This window comes from Peromyscus californicus, unplaced genomic scaffold (assembly GCF_007827085.1).
Source record: "Peromyscus californicus insignis strain IS unplaced genomic scaffold, ASM782708v3 Scaffold_10__1_contigs__length_136768540, whole genome shotgun sequence".
Classification (NCBI taxonomy): Eukaryota; Metazoa; Chordata; class Mammalia; order Rodentia; family Cricetidae; genus Peromyscus; species Peromyscus californicus.
This window is the reverse complement of record NW_026294391.1, coordinates 21,709,606-21,730,093: the sequence shown is the minus strand read 5'-3', so window position 1 is coordinate 21,730,093 and position 20,488 is coordinate 21,709,606. Positions and strand designations below refer to the sequence as shown.

The window sequence follows — 20,488 nt, the reverse complement described above, 5'->3', positions numbered from 1 at the left end:
ACTTCTCCTAAATGAAACGTCCTCCATCTAAAGCATACCAAGTGTCTCATTTGTTCCTGTCTGTGAGTGGGTGAAATCAGCAATGACATTGTTGATGCCAGGGCCCCAGCAGAGTTGGAAGGCACTCCTTTAATTCCAGGAGACATGATTTCGGAAAAGAGGGGCATGGAGCTATTTCCTAGCTCTCTTTCCTTATTCTGAGGTTTGGTTTCTTTAATTTCATTTCTGTAGTTCTGTGAGAAAACCTAAAAGAGAGTCAACTCTAAACTATGTTCAGCCTTTATATAAACTCTGTTCAGTCTATTTATATGGTAGAGTAAATAAAGCTTTTAATTAATATAATCCATTTGGGAAATTGAAGGGCACTATCCAGTAACATTAAACTCAGGCATGCTCATAGCCCAGCAACTCCATTTCCAGTTTCTTCCCTGTAAAAAGGCATGCACGTGTGTACATGTACATGTGGATATGTATAAGGATACTCAAGCTATGTAGTTTTCACTACTCCTAAATTGGAAAGACCATAAATGTTCATTAGCAGTCAAAAATGTAAACAATGGTAACCACATGTAATGAAATGCCACACAGCAATGTGAATGACAGGATACAGTGACATTCAACAATATAGGTGAACCTTCAAATATGGTATTGAACAAAAGAGGCTGGATGTAATAAAAGCATATTTATACAAGTGTGTATGTATATGTAAAGTTAGGAAATGACTCTAACATTTTTGGGTGCTTAGCTTCCTAAAATATGGCTGCTTTCCACCAGGTGTGATTTTGCGTCCTCCTGTACTAAGGAATATTTGGCAATATTTGGAGACAGTTTTGGTTGTTGTAATTGGAGAAGGACAAAAAATACTGGTAAAGCTCAGGGGTATTGCTAACATGCTATAGGGCACAGGGCTGCCCCACAACAAAGAATTATGAGTTCCCCAAAGTCAGTGGCACTGGATTTGAGGAACTATGGTGTAAAAGGAAGCCAGAAAATGAAATCAATCAAAAATAGGATAGTGGCCGGGCGTTGGTGGCGCACGCCTTTAATCCCAGCACTCGGGAGGCAGAGGCAGGCGGATCTCTGTGAGTTCGAGGCCAGCCTGGGCTACCAAGTGAGTTCCAGGAAAGGCGCAAAGCTACACAGAGAAACCCTGTCTCGAAAAACAAAAAAAAAAAAACAAAACAAAAAAAAAAAAAAAAAAATAGGATAGTGTTGGGGCTGGAGAGATGGCTCAATGGTTAAGAACACTTGTTTCACAGCACCCACATGGCAAATTACAACTGTCTGTAACTCCAGTTCCAGGTTATCATACACCTTCTTCTGGCCACCACAAGCACTGTACACACATGTTGTATAAACATACATGCAGGCAAAACACCTATACATATAAACAAAAAATACAAATCATAGAAAATAAGAGGATGTTTTCCACTTGAGGAAGAGGCTGTGGTTATGGAATCCAAGGGACTGGGGATCTGGAGTTAGCAGCACTCCATTCTTTAACTTGGATGAAAGCTAGATGCAGAAATGTTCTGTAAAAATTAGTTAAGTTGCACCTCGTATGGTATCTGTTTTTCTGTTTCAAAATGATAAACTTCTTTAAAGGGCTGGGTTTTCAGAATAATAGTATGGAGGAGTACAAACATTGGATTTGGGGCAGGAATACCCTACTCAAGCATCAAGATCCCATAACCATTCCAGTAGCAGTGATGGAGCTAAGCACACTTAGGTATGTTCTTGGCTCCTTCAAAACTCCACAGTTTAATTTGCTTTCATGAATGTAATTAATGTTTTCCGGAGTAGCGGTAATCAATCACCCTTGAGTTTTCACCAGTTATGGAAAATTGTAACTTAATGTATAGACAGGCAGACTCCATTTTAGGTTGAATGTTCTGGGCCACAAGATTCAGTATTCACAGCACCATGATGTTTGGGGGCAGGAATGCACAAGCACTCTACTACTAACGTGGCACACACATTTTGTCTCAGAGATGCTGCTGCTAGAGTAACTCAGAGATTATTTTTGAGTCTCCTCTGGGGAGAGTTATAAAATAGAGAAATTTATTTTTAAATGGAAGTAGGCCTGGGGATATAGCTCTGGGGAAAAAAGTACTTGCCTACCATGCACGAAGCCCCGTGTTCCAGTCTAGTGGCACAATAAAAGAAGAAAAGGGAGTATTAGCCTCACAGCCCTTAACTAATGAGTGAATTGAAGTTTGAGCCCAGCAGAAAAGTTTCTTGTTCCCTCTAGTCTCCCCCATTATCCTAAAGGATCAAATATGAATGTTGAAACCTTGTGCCACAATGAGATACAGTTCAGCTCACCCAGAGAGGTACCAGAACATACAGACTAATGCACTGAATTCATGGAAGAAACAACTACATTTGGAAATGTGAACAATGAGGGAAGATACTCACAAGTGGACACTCAAGAGTAGACCTTGAAATGTACTTACACAGAAATAATTTGTGAATTTAAATTATTTTCAACTGAACAGACCTCTTAGTGTTATGCACAATCTTTAAGGTCCCTTTTTGTGACTTGAGCCTTAAGCACATGGGCTGAGATTTAAATGAGCAGATGATTCTTTTATTTCTAGGGGACTAATCATTCATATTCTTAAATGCTTGCCCTACACCACAAAACCCTTCTACCACAGGGTGTGGGAGCCATCACACTTGAAAATTTCATGGCAACTTAATAATAGTACTTTAGAAAGAAATATTCTAGAAGACAGAAGTCCTGTCTAAAAGGTAAGCACATAGATTGGGAAGCACAAATTTTTTTATTGCTACATTTTCAAGGTTATAATACAAGCAAATTCAGGGACAACCCAATCTTAAGAAGTGGCTTGCTCAAAAGTAATGATCAAAAGACTCTGGTGAAGGGCAAGCAGAAACTCAATGCTTCTTGTTTATATGCGTTGGTAATGTAGCATTCCAAAAAAAAAAAAGTTCTTAATTGAAACTCCGAGCTTATATGACAAAAGAAATATTCCTGAAGTCAGAGAGTTCATCTTGTTTGTTTGAAACAGGGCCTCACTATGTGACCTCAAATTCATGGCAATCCTCCTGCCTCAGCCTCCCAAAAGCTGAGATTACAAGCATGAGCCATCATGTCCTGCTTGAAAGTTCATCTGGGTAGAAAGCAGTGAAGCAAAAGTCCCTAAACCAGGCCTATCCCGGTTAGTCCATCTCGTTTCTCATTTGTATCCACACATCCTCCGAAGGCTGTGGCAGTTGTGAGTCTCTGAAGGGTGGAAGGTTGTAAAGGGAGCAGTAGTTCTCTACTTTCTGTGAAGACTTCTTTCTAAAGGTTATTTTTCAGCCACAGATGAGAATGAAAGTAAAAGGAGAGGACTTTAGTGGGTCATTTTCCCAGTCCTGCCTGGACATGTTTGAGCAGGAAGTCCTCTAAACTGAATGGGTTGAGTCTGTCCCCCATTTATAGCAAAGGAATAGGGGACTTGAGCAATCCAGACTGCAGGGAGAACAATAGATGCAGACAATCATCTGAATGTCTTGCTCATAAGATAGACAACATTCTGGCTGCAGATTTCTGTTTGAGAAGAGGCTTGACTTTACATTTATTTTGTATGTTTTATGACAGTGTAAAGAACACAGAGTAAAGGTATAAGTGGCACCAGTTTGCAGAACTCTGTGGTGCAATGGCTGTTTACACACAAATATGCTCTAGTAACTGTCTTACAGATCAAAACAAAGCCTGTCTTTATCACCCCAGAACACAAATTCCTCTGAGATTCCTTCCTAGTCTATTCCACTTTCTCCACCTCGATAATTGCTATTCTGACTTCTGTCACCATGGATCACATCAGACTATTTCTGAGTAGTATTCTACTGTGTATATAGCGTGTAGATGATTTATATGCACCAGTTTACAAATGTTGGGATTATTTGTGTGAAATATGCCTGAAATACAAGTACAATTGTTGGATGAGAAGGTAGGCATGCAGCTTTGGTATAACTACAGTTTTCCAGAGAGTTGGACCATTGTGAGATTATCGAGTGGTAGAGTCTCCAGGATTCCTGCACCTTTGTGCTCACACTTCCACTGTTTGTTATAAGTATGCTTCCAATTGCTTTCAAATAATTATATGTATGTTGGTGAACAGTCCTGTCTAGATGAATTCAACAGAGGCCACATCCTACATTCCTCTTTGGCCCTGACATAGATGTGGCAGAAGGTGTTTCTACATAAGTCATCCCCAAATCCACTTTCCACATTACAGCTACCAATCTGGGGCCCGAATTTGTTGGTTTCATGGGTCTGGAGTCTCCGCTCTATTCCTCAAACCACCCCCACATCCTGCCTTGTCTGCATTTCTCTCTGAGGAAACTTGGTGCCTTTTTTTTTTTTAAACAAGGTGTTTTAAAAGACAAGTTTCCATGGGGGGGATTTAAGAGCAGAATCTCTTAACTTAACTTAACTTAAGCACAATAACTCAGAAGTATGAGTTATTGTGCAGTTCCAGTGTGTGCTAAAAACGAGTTGATTTACCTGGCAGTGTTTGCCATTAGTGTTCCTCTTTCATTTCCAAATCTTTGTAGATCTGTTTTCTCTGTCGGTATCTAAGAATCAAAACAGAAGACAGCTCCTCGTGCGACGCTGCCTCGTGCGACGCTGCCCCTTATACTGCAGTGTATGCTCTGATCCAGTCGGGGTAGAAACTCACTTCTTTTCTAACAAATTCTCTTGGACTTGCTCTTCGGGCTTCCCTACACTGCCTGGCTAGTGCAAACTCCCTTAGCCTTTCTGGTCCAACCTCCAAGTCATCCTCCTAACTTCAACAGGTCCCAGAGACAGTATTGCTTAGATCCTTCTCAGGTGCGTGAGATCTCTGAGGGTGCCAGCATTTTGAGACTCAGATCAAGGCTTTCCAAAACCCTCAACTCCTTTGAGACCGATGGGAATCGCCTTCCAGCAACAGGCTCCCAGCTCTTTCAAAGTTAATCAAAATCTCGCTTGAAAACCTAAGCTCTTCTCTGCGCAGGTGTTGAAGCCCCAGCCTTAAATGTCAGGTCTAGGGGGCCGGGGGAGGAGCCCAGTGCTAGGAGGCGGGGCATTGGCCAGCCTGACACCTGTCTTGGGTGACCTCAGTGGCTGCAGCCTCCAACAGCTGGCAGTGGCCACTGCCTCAGCAGGGACCCGCCAGGAGCGGAAGGAATTAAACGCCCGCCCATCTCATCAGACTTGGCCGCTCCCTCCTCCTCCTCCTCGCCCTCCCCCTGCTCGCTGCCTCCTCCTCCCAGTCCCCACAGGCTCTGCCTCGGGACTTGGTGCCAGGGACTCTCGGAGCCAAGCTCGGGCTCAGAGCGCACAGAGCACAGCAGGGCTGACGCCCAGAGCTTGCTCTGAGATGGCAGTGAAGTAAGGGGACCTCTGAGAGACCCTGCGACCCTAGGCTGAGCTGTAGAGCCTGCTGCTCCTCCAGGCGGAGACATGGGGGACCCGTCCTACAGCGAGAAGCCGCGACTGCACTACGCGGTAAGTGTCCCGGCAGGCGCGGAGACGAAAGGGGGCGCCACTTGGCTGGCGAAGAACGGGACTGCCTGGAGGTGATGGGATCCGTGGCTCTCTAAGAGGTCTTTTGGCTGGGGAATCGGGTGTGTCAGGTACCTCACCCGGGAGAGCCACCTGCTCCAGAACTCAGCCATGCCCCCTCAAAATCCCTGAGTGAAGGAGTACGTGCTCTCAGTATCCCTGTTTTCTTGACTTGAGTAGTGGTCACTACGGGGGCTGGACCCCATTGCTACCTTGATGCTTAGGGCTAAGATAGAGGACTTCTGGGGCTTGGCAAGCTTTTGGTCAGATATAATGGAAAGACTACAATTGAGGTAGATAGAAATGAAGGCTACCCACTGATCTGGATGTGTGGCCAGCGGAGTTGCTGGAGAAATGTCGCAGGGAGCTTTGAGTTTATTCCTTGGAAGGAGTTTGTACATTTTCCGAGGAGTTTGCAAAGGGATGGAAGGTTGCCAACTATCTGCTTAATTCAAGGGGTTGCCAGGGAGTCCTCTTTTGGACCCTTCCTTACCTCATGGTGACCTCTCCTCTCTTTGTTGTTTTCAATGTCCCACAAATATTTATTGGGGATTTATTTTGTGCTGGACATTGTGCTGGACGCTGCAGGTACCCACTGAACATATGCAATATACAGAAAGCTCATGGAACTTGTGTCCTTTGAAGGTGTCAAGGTTTCACGTTAATGGCTAACCAAACAAGATTCTAGATTAAGCTTTTTTTTTTTTGAGAGAAAGAGAGAGAGAGAGAGAGAGAGAGAGAGAGAGAGAGAGAGAGAGAGAGGAGAGAAGAAGAAGAAGAAGAAGAAGAAGAAGAAGAAGAAGAAGAAGAAGAAGAAGAAGAAGAAGAAGAAGAAGAAGAAGAAGGCAAGAAGGGAGAAAAGAAAGATATTTGAGGAATGAGCACTACTTCTGAAGACTGTCAGGAGAGGGACAGGCAGCTGGCTTGGGACATTTATTTTCAGCTTTGAAGATGTGTAGTTTTGAGATGAGACATCACTGTTGTTCTGTTGTCTGCTAGTTTACTTTGACGTGCTTTTCACTGGTGAGATCGAGCATTCTGACTGCCAATTTGAAAAAAAAAAACTGGAGAGAAACAGACAAGACAAAGAGCTGACAGGAAAAAAAATCAATATTTATAGTAAGGCAAAAGCTGTCTGGAATTCACATTCTCCCAATCCCTCCCTACATGAAAACTGTATTTTTTATTTCCAGGGAGGATTTGATATGGGCCCGAGTGGTAGGCTCAGAGGTCCAGGAGCTGCCCGGGTTGGTTCTGGATCAGCCACTGGGGCAAATTGAGCACCTCTTGAATGTCACTTTCTTCCACTGGAAAGGTGAAGCTGTGAGCTAGGAAACTGTTAAGTTTCTTTCCTAGGCTGATGTTCAAGGAACAAGAAACAGCTCTTTCTCTGGTTTAGCCATAGTTGTTTTGTCTGGAAAAGTCAAGTGAGACTTGCACAGTTACTGACGCTTGTTCATTTCTGCGTAGACACTGGTAGCTCCGGGATTGACCTTTTAAAGTGGTCCTATGGGTAATCAGGTTTCTGCAACGGTTGCTGTTTGTGCTCTCTCATCAGCTGTCTTCGCCGTATTTTACAGAAGCTGTGTCCTGGTGCCTTTTGGTTTGTGATTACAGGTCCTTTTGAGCCCCTCCTGAGAGAGCAGGTGGGGGAGGAAAGCTGAAAACTGGCTCCTTACTTCAAAACCTATGTGCCCATTTAATGAATGGTTATTACCTCCATATACAGATATATCGATACAGCCCAAGAATTTTATATTGTTATTTTAATTTATCTCTCCCCTAAAATAATACATTCATGGTCAAGCGCATGGTAATGTATCCTTGTAGGCTCTGAATATTTGCTGGTAAACAGCTCTTTGTACTAGATTAGGCCATCATGCACATATATTTTGCATTAAGACTGGGAAAGGGAACATTTTAGAGAGATTTTCTGAATATTTCTATATATCCTTTATAATGATAAAGCAGTTGTGTTCAGCAGCATCAAAGGTGGGATTCAAAGTACAACCTGTTGCTTTTCACATTAGCAAGACCTTTCAGGGATTAAGATTCAGTGCTGAACTCTGTCTACCTCAGTCATTTGGGTTTTTAATAATTCTGGGCTTGTTTTGTTCTTCAGCACAGATATTACACTTGCATAGCTCTATGTGGTTTGGCTGCACTATGGTCTTCCTGGAGAAGAATTCCCTTCTATGAGTCTATAGTACTTTTTCACTCCCCTGAAATAAAACCCAGGGATAAATAGTTAATATTCTTCCTTCGGAGCTTTTTATTTCCTGTCCAAAGCAAGACTACATGTACTAAATAAGTGCTTACCATTTATTCACTCAAAAACCTTATGTGGAGTATCTATTGTGTGTGAGGTATTTGAACAATTTCCCAGACACAGGACACTTCATTCACCTCTTAAGATCCACTTTAAACATCACTGAGAAAAATGCATAGTGATAAGAGCTCCAAACATTTATAGTATCAGTTACTTTTTCAAAGTATGGTACAACAATGCTTTTATTTATCTTCACATCAGACTGTATGATAGCAGCTTGTGTTCTTGTTTAAGTGTTCTCTCCATGGTTTTCTCACATCCAGTTTATGGTCATCCCATCATTACAGCTGGATGTTGTCCTTCATACCTCTTGGTAACTTGATCAGATTTTGGGATATCTGCTCTGGCTCCAAATTGAAGCAAGAATAAGGTGTATCTGAAATGTATCCTATCTTCTCACAGAGATGGGAAAAGATGACCTGTGTTTTACAATTGCTAGGAAGGATGTAGTAAGCAGTTGACACGTTTAAGAGGAACTTAGGAAATCAAACACACCAGACTTAGTTTGGATGGGGTATACAGGGAATAGAGTATAAGTAACAAGGTTGTAATGAATGAACCAATGGTTTTCGGCCACACTTCTGGAGAAACTCCAGGCTATCATAACATCATCCGACTTTATTCAAATTTCAAAGTGATTGTAAATAATCTGGGTCAATTTCAGATTCAAATTCAACTGGTAGATTATGCAGAATTTTCCATCCTCTGGTTAAATAAGTCAAAAGGAAGAGCAGGAAAGTTGAAAGAGGTGCAGAAATAGTTGGTGAAAGAACCAAGAACATTACCCAGAATTCTTCTGTGTCATTAATATGATTGAAACGGTTACCAAATTATTACTCTTCCCATACCCTCTGTCACAATAAAGATCCAACAACAAAATATGAGGCTTTTAGTGATTTAATATGTTCATTCATATTGTCAAGTCACATGGCCAAATACCTCCTTAATTTGCCTAGTAGAGTCAAAATTCCAAATTTTAAATATCTAAGAAGTTCAATGCCATAGCCTCTTGACTTTCCCAAGAAAATATTAGAAAAAGATTTAGATTTGAAAATTAGCACTATGACTTCATGGAGTTCTCTCTAAGTTTACTCTTCTCTTTTGAGCCCTCGACCTGTGCTCTCTTTGAGCTGGACAAAGAAAGGCAGATGAAATGCTCATTATAGTCAACACGAAAAGCCACTGGAATGAGAGTGTTCATTTCTGTTTTATTGGTAGATAGAAACTCTGTGGAGTGAGTAATGGGTGTATCTTGTCCCTGTCATCATACCAGTATCTAGCAAAGTGCTGGGAGCCTAGGAGGTGCTTGTTGAACATGTGTTGATGGCTAGGCTGCATGAATCCAGTAAATGAGACCTAATTTTGATCGTTCTAAGCTGTTCACTCTCTTCCCATTTTACTCAGCCGACTTCTTAACAGCTCTGTTGCTGACCTCACTTTCTGTTGGGTATGTTCGCCCTGCCATCTGTATTTCTGAACACAACATTGTAATCAGATGTTGACTACACCCAGCTCCACTTAACCCTGTCCTAAGGAGCCCACCCAAAGGATTAAGTCCTTCACCTTGGAAGTGAGCTTTCTCTTCACACAGAATGGCAGAGGTTGTAGTACAAAACTTTCCACATGGTATCTCCAGAAACACTCACTTTCCATAGACTTTGAAGTCATTAGTGTTGCTTCATGATTCAGTATTGTTGAATACAGGGTACTCTTTGGAAATTCTGAAGCTACTAAAAGCTGGGCTCTGCTGCAGGGCTGTGCAGATAGGAATCACTTGTCATCCATAAGTGCTGCCAGTGGGGGCAGGTAAGAAATGGAACAGATATTACTGTTTGCTTTGCATCTGTCTCCTGATAAAAGTGAAAAACAAAACAAAACAAAAACAAAAAACAGCAAAACCGAAAACTTACAAATAAATGGGAGGTTATTGAATCCTCTTGATGAACACCTCTATTCATTATAAATACCTTTCCTAACCTCCCATCCTCCCAGCTTGGTAATTTTTTTTCTGTTTTACTCTTTCTTGAATGAACCCTCTTTGGACTGGAAACACTACTGTTTAAAGAAGGCACACCTCTCATCTTTCAAACTATTCATTAAGCATCACTTACTGGATAATCAGATTCTCACTGGGTGCTCTATAGTAAAGATATCAGCCAATCATTTGGAAACATGTACTACATGTTGCTTAATTTTATTTTGCATTTTTCTGGGTATGAACTTCTTCCACCATACTGTGATAACCTTACACTGGATGAATTTGATTTTCAACTTGGTTGTGAGAGTATGGTCCAATCATAAGAATTCTTTGCTGTATTCTTGGTTCCTCATTTCCCCTTTGATACTTTCTAGACTCTTCCATCTCAGAAAAGAGGTGGGGGCCATGTATTGAGAAGAACCCTTTAATAATAAAATGAAACAGTGACATTTAGTGCTTAAAGCACTTTGGTTTGTTCCTATTATATGTAGAATAGTATTCATCCTTGACCTTAACCCTCTAAGCCCTCTTACATGATATTCTTTGCTTCTTGCTTCTTATAACCCTTCTCCAGGCTGGTCACACTATTTTCTGATCTATAAAATTGACCACTTCATCCCTGAGGAGCCTTTGTACCTGCCCTTTATGCTGAGAACAATCTTTGTACGGCACACTCTTCTGCAGCCTTCACATTATAGGGGGAAAAAGTGTTGCCTTCTGGGATGACTTTCTTCAAAGTGTTTCTGACCTCACTCAGTTACTATTGATCATACCTCATGAACTTCTGCTTTAATTGGGTTTGTTATCATATTTTATATTTAATGCTCAATTCTCCAAACTGATGTGGAAGCTTGTTCAAGACAGGTATTCAACAATACATTTCCATCTATCTCCACTGCCTGGAGTAGTCAGTGGCACAAGTTAGATTCTGTTTTTACATAGCATATAACAGGAGTTTCCAAAGTTAACTCTTCACTGATTATTTGGTGGGTTAGAGGAGGAGTGGACACTGTAAAGATGATGCTTTCATCTTTTTTACACAATTCCTACTAAATGAGCATCTCCAAAGACCAGACTAGAAATCACTAACCTGAAAAACCTTTGTAGGTGATTCTGATATCAGCCATGTTTGGAAACATTTGATACTGACTTACTTAGCTCACTCCTTAGTACTGAAGCAAGCAAGGATCCAAATCTGTTAAAAAGCTAAGAATCAACAACAAAGCAACTCTAGATAGTACAATGTTATAATTCATGTGACTTCAAAAGAATAGAGTACAGATTTTCAGAGGTCCCTGGTATTAGAGGTTAGTGTTCATTTCAGACAAACCATTGAAGGATATTGGAGACATATAAATGCTTCTTTGTCTCCATATTATGGGCTGCCAATATGTCCCTCAGCTTTCATTTTTAATTTAAGTCAGTAGTTCCCTAAGAGGGGGCATTTGACAATGTCTCAAGGTAGTTTTCTGATAGTCATTACTGGCAGGAGTTGTGCCTGTCATCTTGTATGTAGAGACCTGAGGTGCAGGTATGCATCCTACAATATATAGCATGCCCAATGAGGAATTGCCTAGTTTTAAGTGTCAATTGTGCTGAGGACCGAAAGCCACAGCTGAGATGTTTTTAATATAGAAATCAAAATCTTCAATGCTTGGAGAACCATTTTGCATGACATACCTCAAAACATATCATATACGTTTCTCAGCCTTTTAAGAGATGGTATTGACAAAATGAGAAATACACTTGGGTAGATGTAGGGCACAATAATATAACATATTTTAAGACACAATAATATAGCATATTTAAACTGCAAAGGACATTGCCATTATAGAAGTCTTGACACCTTGGGACTTTTGCTTCTTGATTCCTCAGTACCAAATCTACCAAATCCTGGGATTAAAAATGTTTCCTTCTCTATGCATTAACATCTTGGAGCCTTACCTGGTGTGCTCCCTCTGTTTGGACTTAGCAGGTGTGTCAGTTGCTCAAATCTGATAAGTCTGTGTCTAAAACTTGAAGGTGTAATTCTAAAAAGAGGATGTGAAGCATTCTCAGAAAACCTTCATGAGTGAACAACAGATTTTCAACAGTCTGAGAGCAAGAAGTGAGGATGTGTTCTTTTGTTCCATTGACTGGGGATGTGATTTAGACTCTTTGCTATAAGCCAAGACACTGAAAGGAACAAAAGGAAGGGGGAAGGAGACTGTGCCTCTCAACTCTTCTTCCTCAATCCCATATGGACAAGCACATGCTAGCCTGTAGTTAGTGGTTTATCTTTTCTGCCATTGACATGATTGTAGGGGCCTTTTCTAAACCTCTGGCCATCTCACTTAATGACAATTAGCATGACTTGTTTTTGAATGTAAGCTCCAAAATGATAGCCAAGGAGCAAATAGAGTTACTAGCAACTTGCTGGATTTTGGACAGTAGTCACCAGTTTTTCCAAACACACATCTTCTCTTTTAAACAAAAGGACAAAAGGAACAAGGGCTGTCATCACCACTTACATGGTACTGCTTTCTCTATGTAGATTGAGGCAGGTTACTTTGCTTTGAATATGGTATTTTAGGCTGGCACTCCACCCACTGAGTTACATCCATAACAATTGATGTAAACAAGGGATATGATGTAGTAGCAGGAATTTGACCATAAGTTTAAATGTGATCATTGTTCACTAAAATATGGTTTTACTTCTACTTTCCTTAAAAGATGTTGTGACCCTTTGAAATGAAAGTCCATTAGGATTTCCTTTCCATCTTGACTGATATATTCTTAGTACTTTCTAATTAAAAAATTATAATAAAATGTGAGCTATTGGGATGTCAACTAGATTTCTGAAAAGAATTTTCAGAAGAATTTGGAGGAAAGTTGCTATGGGAACACAAACTTTTGAAGATTGACTTTAACAATATTTTTTTAGATGGCCCCTTTATACAGCTGACCGAAGTATCTGGTAAAGAAATTGCCTAAGTCAGTATGAGTAATAAACGAACTGAAGGCACATTTTTGTCATGGAGAGTGGCCAGCTCTGTTCTCTGAGCAACCTTATATTGGGTGGGTGATGCTGCATACAGGCACAGAGCCCTGGGCAATACTGCAGATCCCTGTACCACTTTAGTTACAACCACAGAATAAAAAAACTGTAGTAAAGAGATGGCATGTTGAATTTGCAGAATAATTTGAAATGGTAACACTCAATGTTATTTCTGCATATATGCATATGACTTTCAGTTCTCTACCAGGTGTTATGATGTTGGTCTTGATGATCTAAACAAAGTATAAAATGGTGGTCTGAACAAAACATCTTGACTTTTGTCTCAAAAGATAGGCCATTCTCTTACTTTAAGCTATTGAATCATAGAGGAAATCATAGTGTTAAGATACAAACAGAAAAGGCACTCAAAATGCTTAACTTGAGGACTGAGCTATTTCTGACATGTTGACAGATGTAAGGGAAGCAATGAAGGGTGGCAAGGGACTCAGTGATCAGCTATGTGGAACTCTTGTCATGGAAAGAGCAATAGTATGACAACCCAATGACTCTCAGCATTGACTGGAAGGGATACTAGCAATGTGTCCACAGGGCAAAATCTGGAGATGCAAAAGTAGACTGCAACAATCCATCCCCTGGCATCTTGTTTTTTTATTTTCCCATCTCCTTCTTGAACCAAGCCCAGACATTATAGTGAGGTAAGTGTGGTAAGGCAGAGCCCAGCACACAGAAGGGCAGACAGACACTTTGTTTCCTTTCATTGTGTGTGTGGAGGGGAGGATGTTGGCAAATATACGGTACTAACCTGAGTGGAGGATACCACCAAACAGTACCAACCTCAGTGTATGCAGTCTTGGGGTTTGCTTATTAATGAAAGATCCTATATTCCTTTAGAGGGCTTCCAAATTGCTTAAAGTGATTAATTAGCACATTTAAACTCTTCATGTATTATGTAAACTCCACCCATGTGTACTATATATTCCAGTAAGGATATTATGTATTCATTAAAGGATCTAATCTTCACTTACATTATGTCATTATATTTATATGTGTATATATAATTATATATGTATCTTAGAAGAACGCTGTTGAGTGCTCTGATCAAAATTTATTACTTTAAATGAAAACTACAATGGATACTATTCCCTCTAAGCTCATGAGAATAGTCTAATGTATTTCGTTTCCTAAACAATGAAAAACAAAGAATTAATTTAGCTTTTTCTGATTGATAAGTATAGTTTCAGCTTTTAGTACAAAAGTATTGTTATTTATTTCTTCTGGTTAAGAACTGGTTGCAGCCAAACACTGCAATTGAATATCCTTGTAACTCAGCTAACTTGGCAAAGAGAAAATTACCATTTCAAAGATCTTTCAGCCCATTCTTATGAGCTAGCTCTTCACTGGTGATTATTTCCTTTACTGTGCAAGATTTTTTTTTTTTTTTGCCAACTATGTATCAGACAGGGTACTGATATTCAGGTTATATGAAGACTGTAAAATTAGCCACCAAATCATTCAATCAGTAATTTGGCGAATGAACTTAATAGTTCTCAGAAGAATAAAAAAATACAAATGACCAATAAATGCTCAAAAAGGGGAGGAGGGGGGTCAATATCCTTAGCTATCAGGGAAATGAAAATTAAAATTGCTTTGAAATTCTATCTTACCACATTCAGAATGGCTATCATCAGAACAACAAACAACAGAGATAACAAATGCCAACAAGTGTTGGTGAGGATGTGAGGAAAGAGCAATCCTTATGCACTGCAGGTGGGAAAACAAACTGGCGCAGCCACTGTGGAAATTTGTATGGAGCTTTCTTTAAAACAACAAGCTACTATATGACCCGGCTATACTACTTCTAGGAATAAACCAAAGGAGTTTAAGTCGACGTTTCAAGGAGACACTTGCACATCTCTGTTTATTGTGGCACTATTCACAATAGCCAGAAAGTGGATTCAGCATATTGTCCAGAAGTTGAAAAATGGATAAAGAAAATTAGATACACATAAACAATGGAATTTTATGCAGTCACAAAAAGCAAAATAATAACATTTGCAGGGAAATGTCTATATAAGTATGTGTCAGCCCAACTTAGAACAAAAATAGTTTAAAACACAAGTACATCTATTTTCAAGATGTCTATTTTATTTCTAATTGTTTCTTTGAAGACAATATGCACAAAATATTGGAAAATATTAAAGGACAGAGGCCAAAACCATGAACCATATCATGACTCTGCGTACTTGGCCACTTGTAGCATATGCCTGATGCATTACTGTCAAAGGATTAATCAATGATTTAAAGTTCTTGATCTTCTAGAAATATTTAGTTTGACAGTAGTAATAATAATAGGCAATATTTGTTGAGTACTTTTCATGAAGACATGAATAGCCTACACAAATCATTTCACTTAATCTTTAAAAAGATGCTTCTATAATCTAGCTATTCTCTCCATCTTTCCCACACTGGGAATGTCCTTGACCGCATTGATCATTGATCAGAAACACTAGGAGAAAATTAGGTAAACTGATAAAGAGATCAGAAGGATTTTGGTGTTCTGTTAACAACACACACACACCACCACCACCAATGAACACCCTGCTTGATATTTTTAGTTGATTGTTATGATTTTATAATTCTCACTAGTAAAGTGATTTTGATTGAAACATCGCAGAATTTAACCCTGTTTGAATGCTTCTCTTGTATTCTTTACATTACTGTTCTAATGGAGCATTCATTTAATGAATGACACCACATGGTTGAACTCTTAGCCACCTGAAAAAGGTACACGTGAGCTGGCAGTCTTCCTTCATCAAAGTTTTCCAAAAGTATTTATGAACAAGGATAAACATAAGCCCCTCATGTATTTGCAGTGACTCTGGGCAGAACAGTGGTTATGTAAACTCTAGCATTCATGGCACACATGCATTCTTACTCATTCATTTTAAAGGGAGTGGCAATTCATAGACCTCTCTTGGGGAAAGATTGACCTTTATCAAGATCAACTGGTTTAAAAACCCTATAATTGCTGTTTTTTTTCTTTCAGGGTGGCTGCAGAGTGAAATCTTATCATTAGGGCACAGCTATAAAGACTTCCTGCATTTATTTGGTTCCCAACATTTAGAAAAAAAGGTGTCCCAGTCTGCAAACATAGGACACTTTTACTGGAGACTTCAGTTAGGGATGTTTCATTATATGATTGTGCTTTGATATATATTGGAAAGGGAGACTATTTTTACAACTTAGACATATGGAACCAAGCCTCCTCCTTTCAGTAAGGTAGGCAGCTAACACTACATTGCTAGAACTCTTTTATCATCACTCATTGCAAACATTTGTAAAAGAACCTAGGCTCTTCTATGGAGTCTAAGGACAGCTTTGATTTGAAGAACTGTGGGATCTTCTAGGACAGTGGTTCTCAACCATCTTAATGCTGTGGCCCTTTAATTCAGTTCCTCATGTTGTGGTGCCCCCAACTGTGGTGATATATTGTATACCCTAATAAAATTTGCCTGAAGATCAGAGAACAGAACAAGCCACTTGATTAAACATAGAAGCCAGGCAGTGGTGGCACATACCTTTAATCCTAGCACTCGGGAGGCAGAGATCCGTTTGAATCTCTGTGAGTTCAAAGCCATCCTGGACTACATGAGATTGACTCAGTCTAGGAGAGAAACAGCCAGGCAGTGGTGGCACACATCTTTAATTCCATCACTTGAGATCTCATGCCTTTGCTTGGGAAGCACAAATGCCTTTAATCCCAGGAAGTTATGGCTGGGCAGAGAAAGGTATATAAGGCCTGAGGAGGCAGGAACTAAATAAAGGCTTTTCAGCAGAAGTATCCCTTTCAGCTAGAGGCTTTTTCAGCTGAAGCCGTTTCAGCTGAGGAAGCTCATTTGGCTACAGGCCTATCGGCTGAGGACTTTTCAGGCTGAGGAGTCCTAGAGGTAGGATGAGGCAGTGGTTTGTTCCTTTGTCTCTCTAACATTTACCCCAATATCTGGCTCTAGGTTTTTTATTATAAGACCTTTAGAAATTTAAGCTACATCCAACAATAAAATTGTTTTTGTTGCTACTTCATAACTTTAATTTTGCTATTATTGTGAATCATAATGTAAACATCTGTGTTTTCCAAGGGTCTTTGGTGACCCCTGTGCATGGATCACTCAACCTCAAAGCGATTGTGACCCAAAGGCTGGGAATCACTGTTCTAGGTGGTCTCTGTACTAAGATGCACTTTTCTATATAATGCAGCATCGTTATAAAGTATTGGAACATAGAACTAATGCTTACTTTATAGTTGTGTTTGTATCAGTCAGCTATTGTCAAGTTAATGCCATGTGACAGACTACTCTGGTATTTAGTGGCATAAAACAGACATCACCTATCTTCTTGGATCAGTAGGTCAGTTGTCCTGGCTTACCTAGGTAGAACTCAGCTGTTTAACTGGAGGTCCAGAACTTAGTCCCAGAAAGTGTGGCTCTTTTGACAGTTCTGCTCCATATGTATTTATTCTGGGGTTCAGGCTCATAGGATAATGTCTACCTAGGAAATCACATAGAGTTAGGAGCACAAGAAAGCAAATAGAATCAACCAAGTACAGGTATCTAGAACATTGCTGTCTCCTCTTACCTGCCACTGGCCAGAGCAAACCACATTTATGAGACTACTGTAATGGGTAGGCAAATGCTTTCCTTTCAAGATGGGGCTACAGAAAAGGTGAGTGGAGGAAGAAGTTAAGAAATGCAGGAATGCACTCATCACACACACACACACACACACACACACACACACACACACACAAAAAAAAAAAAAAAATGTTTAATCAAATTGTTGAGAGCACTAATGTTTTTAAGAATATAGAAATCTAGCCGGGCGGTGGTGGCACACGCCTTTAATCCCAGCACTAGGGAGGCAGAGGCAGGCAGATCTCCGTGAGTTCCAGGAAAGGCTCCAAAGCTACACAGAGAAACCCTGTCTCAAAAGAAAACAAACAAACAAACAATCAAACAAACAAAAGAATATAGAAATCTATCTATCCCATTTTTTTTTCAGCTCGGTCAGTGAAGTCGTTCTGTAGTGAAAAATCTATATATTTCATCATTACCTAATTATACAACAGAGGTAGAATTTGGGTTTCCTTACACTAATGTCAATTACCCCATGCCCACAGTAATAGGATAATAATACATTTTTAAAAATATTATAAAAATGATGTTCATGTTTAAGCAGAATTGCCACAGTCTTCCCTGGTCTCTTTGTCTTTAGCAGCTCTAGTTCCTCAAACTAGCAAAAGGGAGGCATTCATAATTTCTTTAAAGACTTCAAAAAATCAATCATTCTATCTATCTATCTATCTATCTATCTATCTATCTATCTATCTATCTGTCTGTCTGTCTGTCTGTCTGTCTGTCTGTCTATCACCTATCTATCTATTTATCTATCATCTATCTATCTGTCTGTCTGCCTATTATCTATCTGTCTGTCTATCAATATATCATCTGTCTCTATCATCTATCATCTATCTATCATCTATCTATCTATCATCTACCATCTATCTATCTATTCATCTATCCTATAATTTTTCTATGATCTATGAAATGAGAACTCAGTCTGTAGCCTACACTGTACTGGAATTCACTGTCTTAAGCTGCTCTCAAATTCATGACAATCCTGTTCCCCTGCCTCTTCAGTACTGTAATTACAGATGTGCACTAGCACAGCTGGCTCAATATTTCTTTTTTATACATAGATTTATTTTTATTTTATGTGTATTTGTGTTTTCCTTGCATGCATGTCTGTGTAGCATGTGCATAGTGCCTGTGGAGGCCAGGAGAGGGTGTCAGATCCCCTGGAACTGGAGTTAGAGGCTATTATTATTATTACTATTATTACTATTATTATTATATTTTATATATGAAATTTTCTAGTCATTTTACATATCAGCCACGGATTCCCCTGTCCTTCCTCCTCCCACCCCCCAGCCTTCCCCCCCAATTCACCCCCCATTCCCACCTCCTCCAAGGCAAGGTCTCCCCTGGGGAGTCAGCCCAGCCTGGTAGATGCAGTTAAGGCAGGTCCAGTCCCCTCCTCCCTGCACCAAGGCTGAGCAAAGTGTCCCTGCATAGGCCCCAGGCTCCAAACGGCCAGCTCATGCACTAAGGACAGGTCCCAGTCCCACTGCCTGGGGGCCTCCTAAATAGTTCAAGCTAATCAACTGTCTCACTTATCCAGAGGGCCTAGTCCAGTTCCATGGGGACTCCTCAGATATTGGTTCACAGTTCATGTGTTTCCACTAGTTTGGCTATTTGTCCCTGTGCTTTTTCCAATTATGGTCTCAATATCTCTTGCTCATATAATCCCTCCTCTCTCTTGCCAATTGGACTCCTGGAGCTCCACCTGGGATTTGGCCTTGGATCTCTGCATCTGCTTCCTCCAGTCACTGGATGAGAGTTCTATCATGACAGTTAGGGTGTTCAGCCATCCGTTCACCAGAGTAGGTCAGTTCAGGCACTCTCTTGACCATTGCCAGTAGTCTACAGTGGAGGTATCTTTGTGGATTTCTGGAGACCTATCTAGCACGTTGCTTCCTCCTATTCCCATGGGGTCTTCGTTTGTCATGGTGTCTCTTTCCTTGTTCTCCCACTCTATTCCTGATCCAGTGGGACCTCTTGCTCCCCTAAGCTTGCTTTCCCCCGACCCTTGCCCTCCATTACCCGCCCCATCCCTAGTTTGCTCATGTAGATCTCATCCATTTCTCTGTCACTGGGCTATCCTTGTGTCTTTCTTAGAGTCCTCTTTACTAGGTAGCCTCCCTGGAGTTGTGAGTTGCAGTCTGATTATCCTTTGCTTTACATCTAATATTCACTTATGAGTGAGTACATACCATGTTTGTCTTTCTGAGTCTGGGTTACTTCACTCAGGATGATATTTTCTAGTTCCATCCATTTGCCTGCAAACCTCATGATGTCATTGTTTTTCTCTGCTGAGTAGTACTCCATTGTGTGTATGTACCACATTTTATTTATCCATTCTTCAGTTGAAGGGCATCTGGGTTGTTTCCAGGTTCTGGCTATTACAAATAATGCTGCTATGAACATAGTTGAGCAAGTGTCCTTGTGGCATGATTGAGCATTCCTTGTGTGTATGCCCAAGAGTGATATAGCTGGATCTTCAGGGAAATTGAGTCCCAATTTTCTAAGCAAGTGCCATACTGATTTCCAAAGTGGCTGTACAAGTTTGCATTCCCACCAACAGTGTAGGAGTGTTCCCCTTGCTCCACAACCTCTCCAACATAAACTGTCTTCAGTGATTTTGATCTTAGCCATTCTGACGAGTGTAAGGAGGTATCTCAGAGTCGTTTTGATTTACATTTCCCTGATGACTAAGGATGTTGATCAATTCCTTAAATGTCTTTCAGCCATTTGCGATTCTTCTGTTGAAAATTCTCTGTTTAGCTGTATAGTCCATTTTTAGATTGGACTGTTGGGTATTTTGATGTCTAATTTCTTGAGTTCTTTATATATTCTGGATATCAGCCCTCTATCAGATGTGGGGTTGGTGAAGATCTTTTCCCATTCTGTAGGCTGTCATTTTGTCTTATTGACCGTGTCCTTTGCT

General features: G+C 40.4%; 1 protein-coding gene across 2 annotated transcripts in view; it reads left to right on the top strand.

Annotated features, from left to right (window-relative positions):
* The window catches only part of Arhgap6 (Rho GTPase activating protein 6), a 499,280-nt gene that overhangs the window by 249,192 nt on the left and 229,600 nt on the right, over positions 1-20,488 (top strand). Inside the window, exon 1 of one of the 2 annotated variants that reach the window (XM_052713423.1) lies at positions 5,098-5,506. The exons of the other annotated variant lie outside the window; for it this stretch is intronic. Within the exon in view, the coding sequence (XP_052569383.1) occupies positions 5,462-5,506 (45 nt within the window). The 5' untranslated portion in view covers positions 5,098-5,461. Of the gene's footprint in view, positions 1-5,097; positions 5,507-20,488 lie in introns of those variants that run through there. 2 annotated transcript variants of the gene reach the window in all.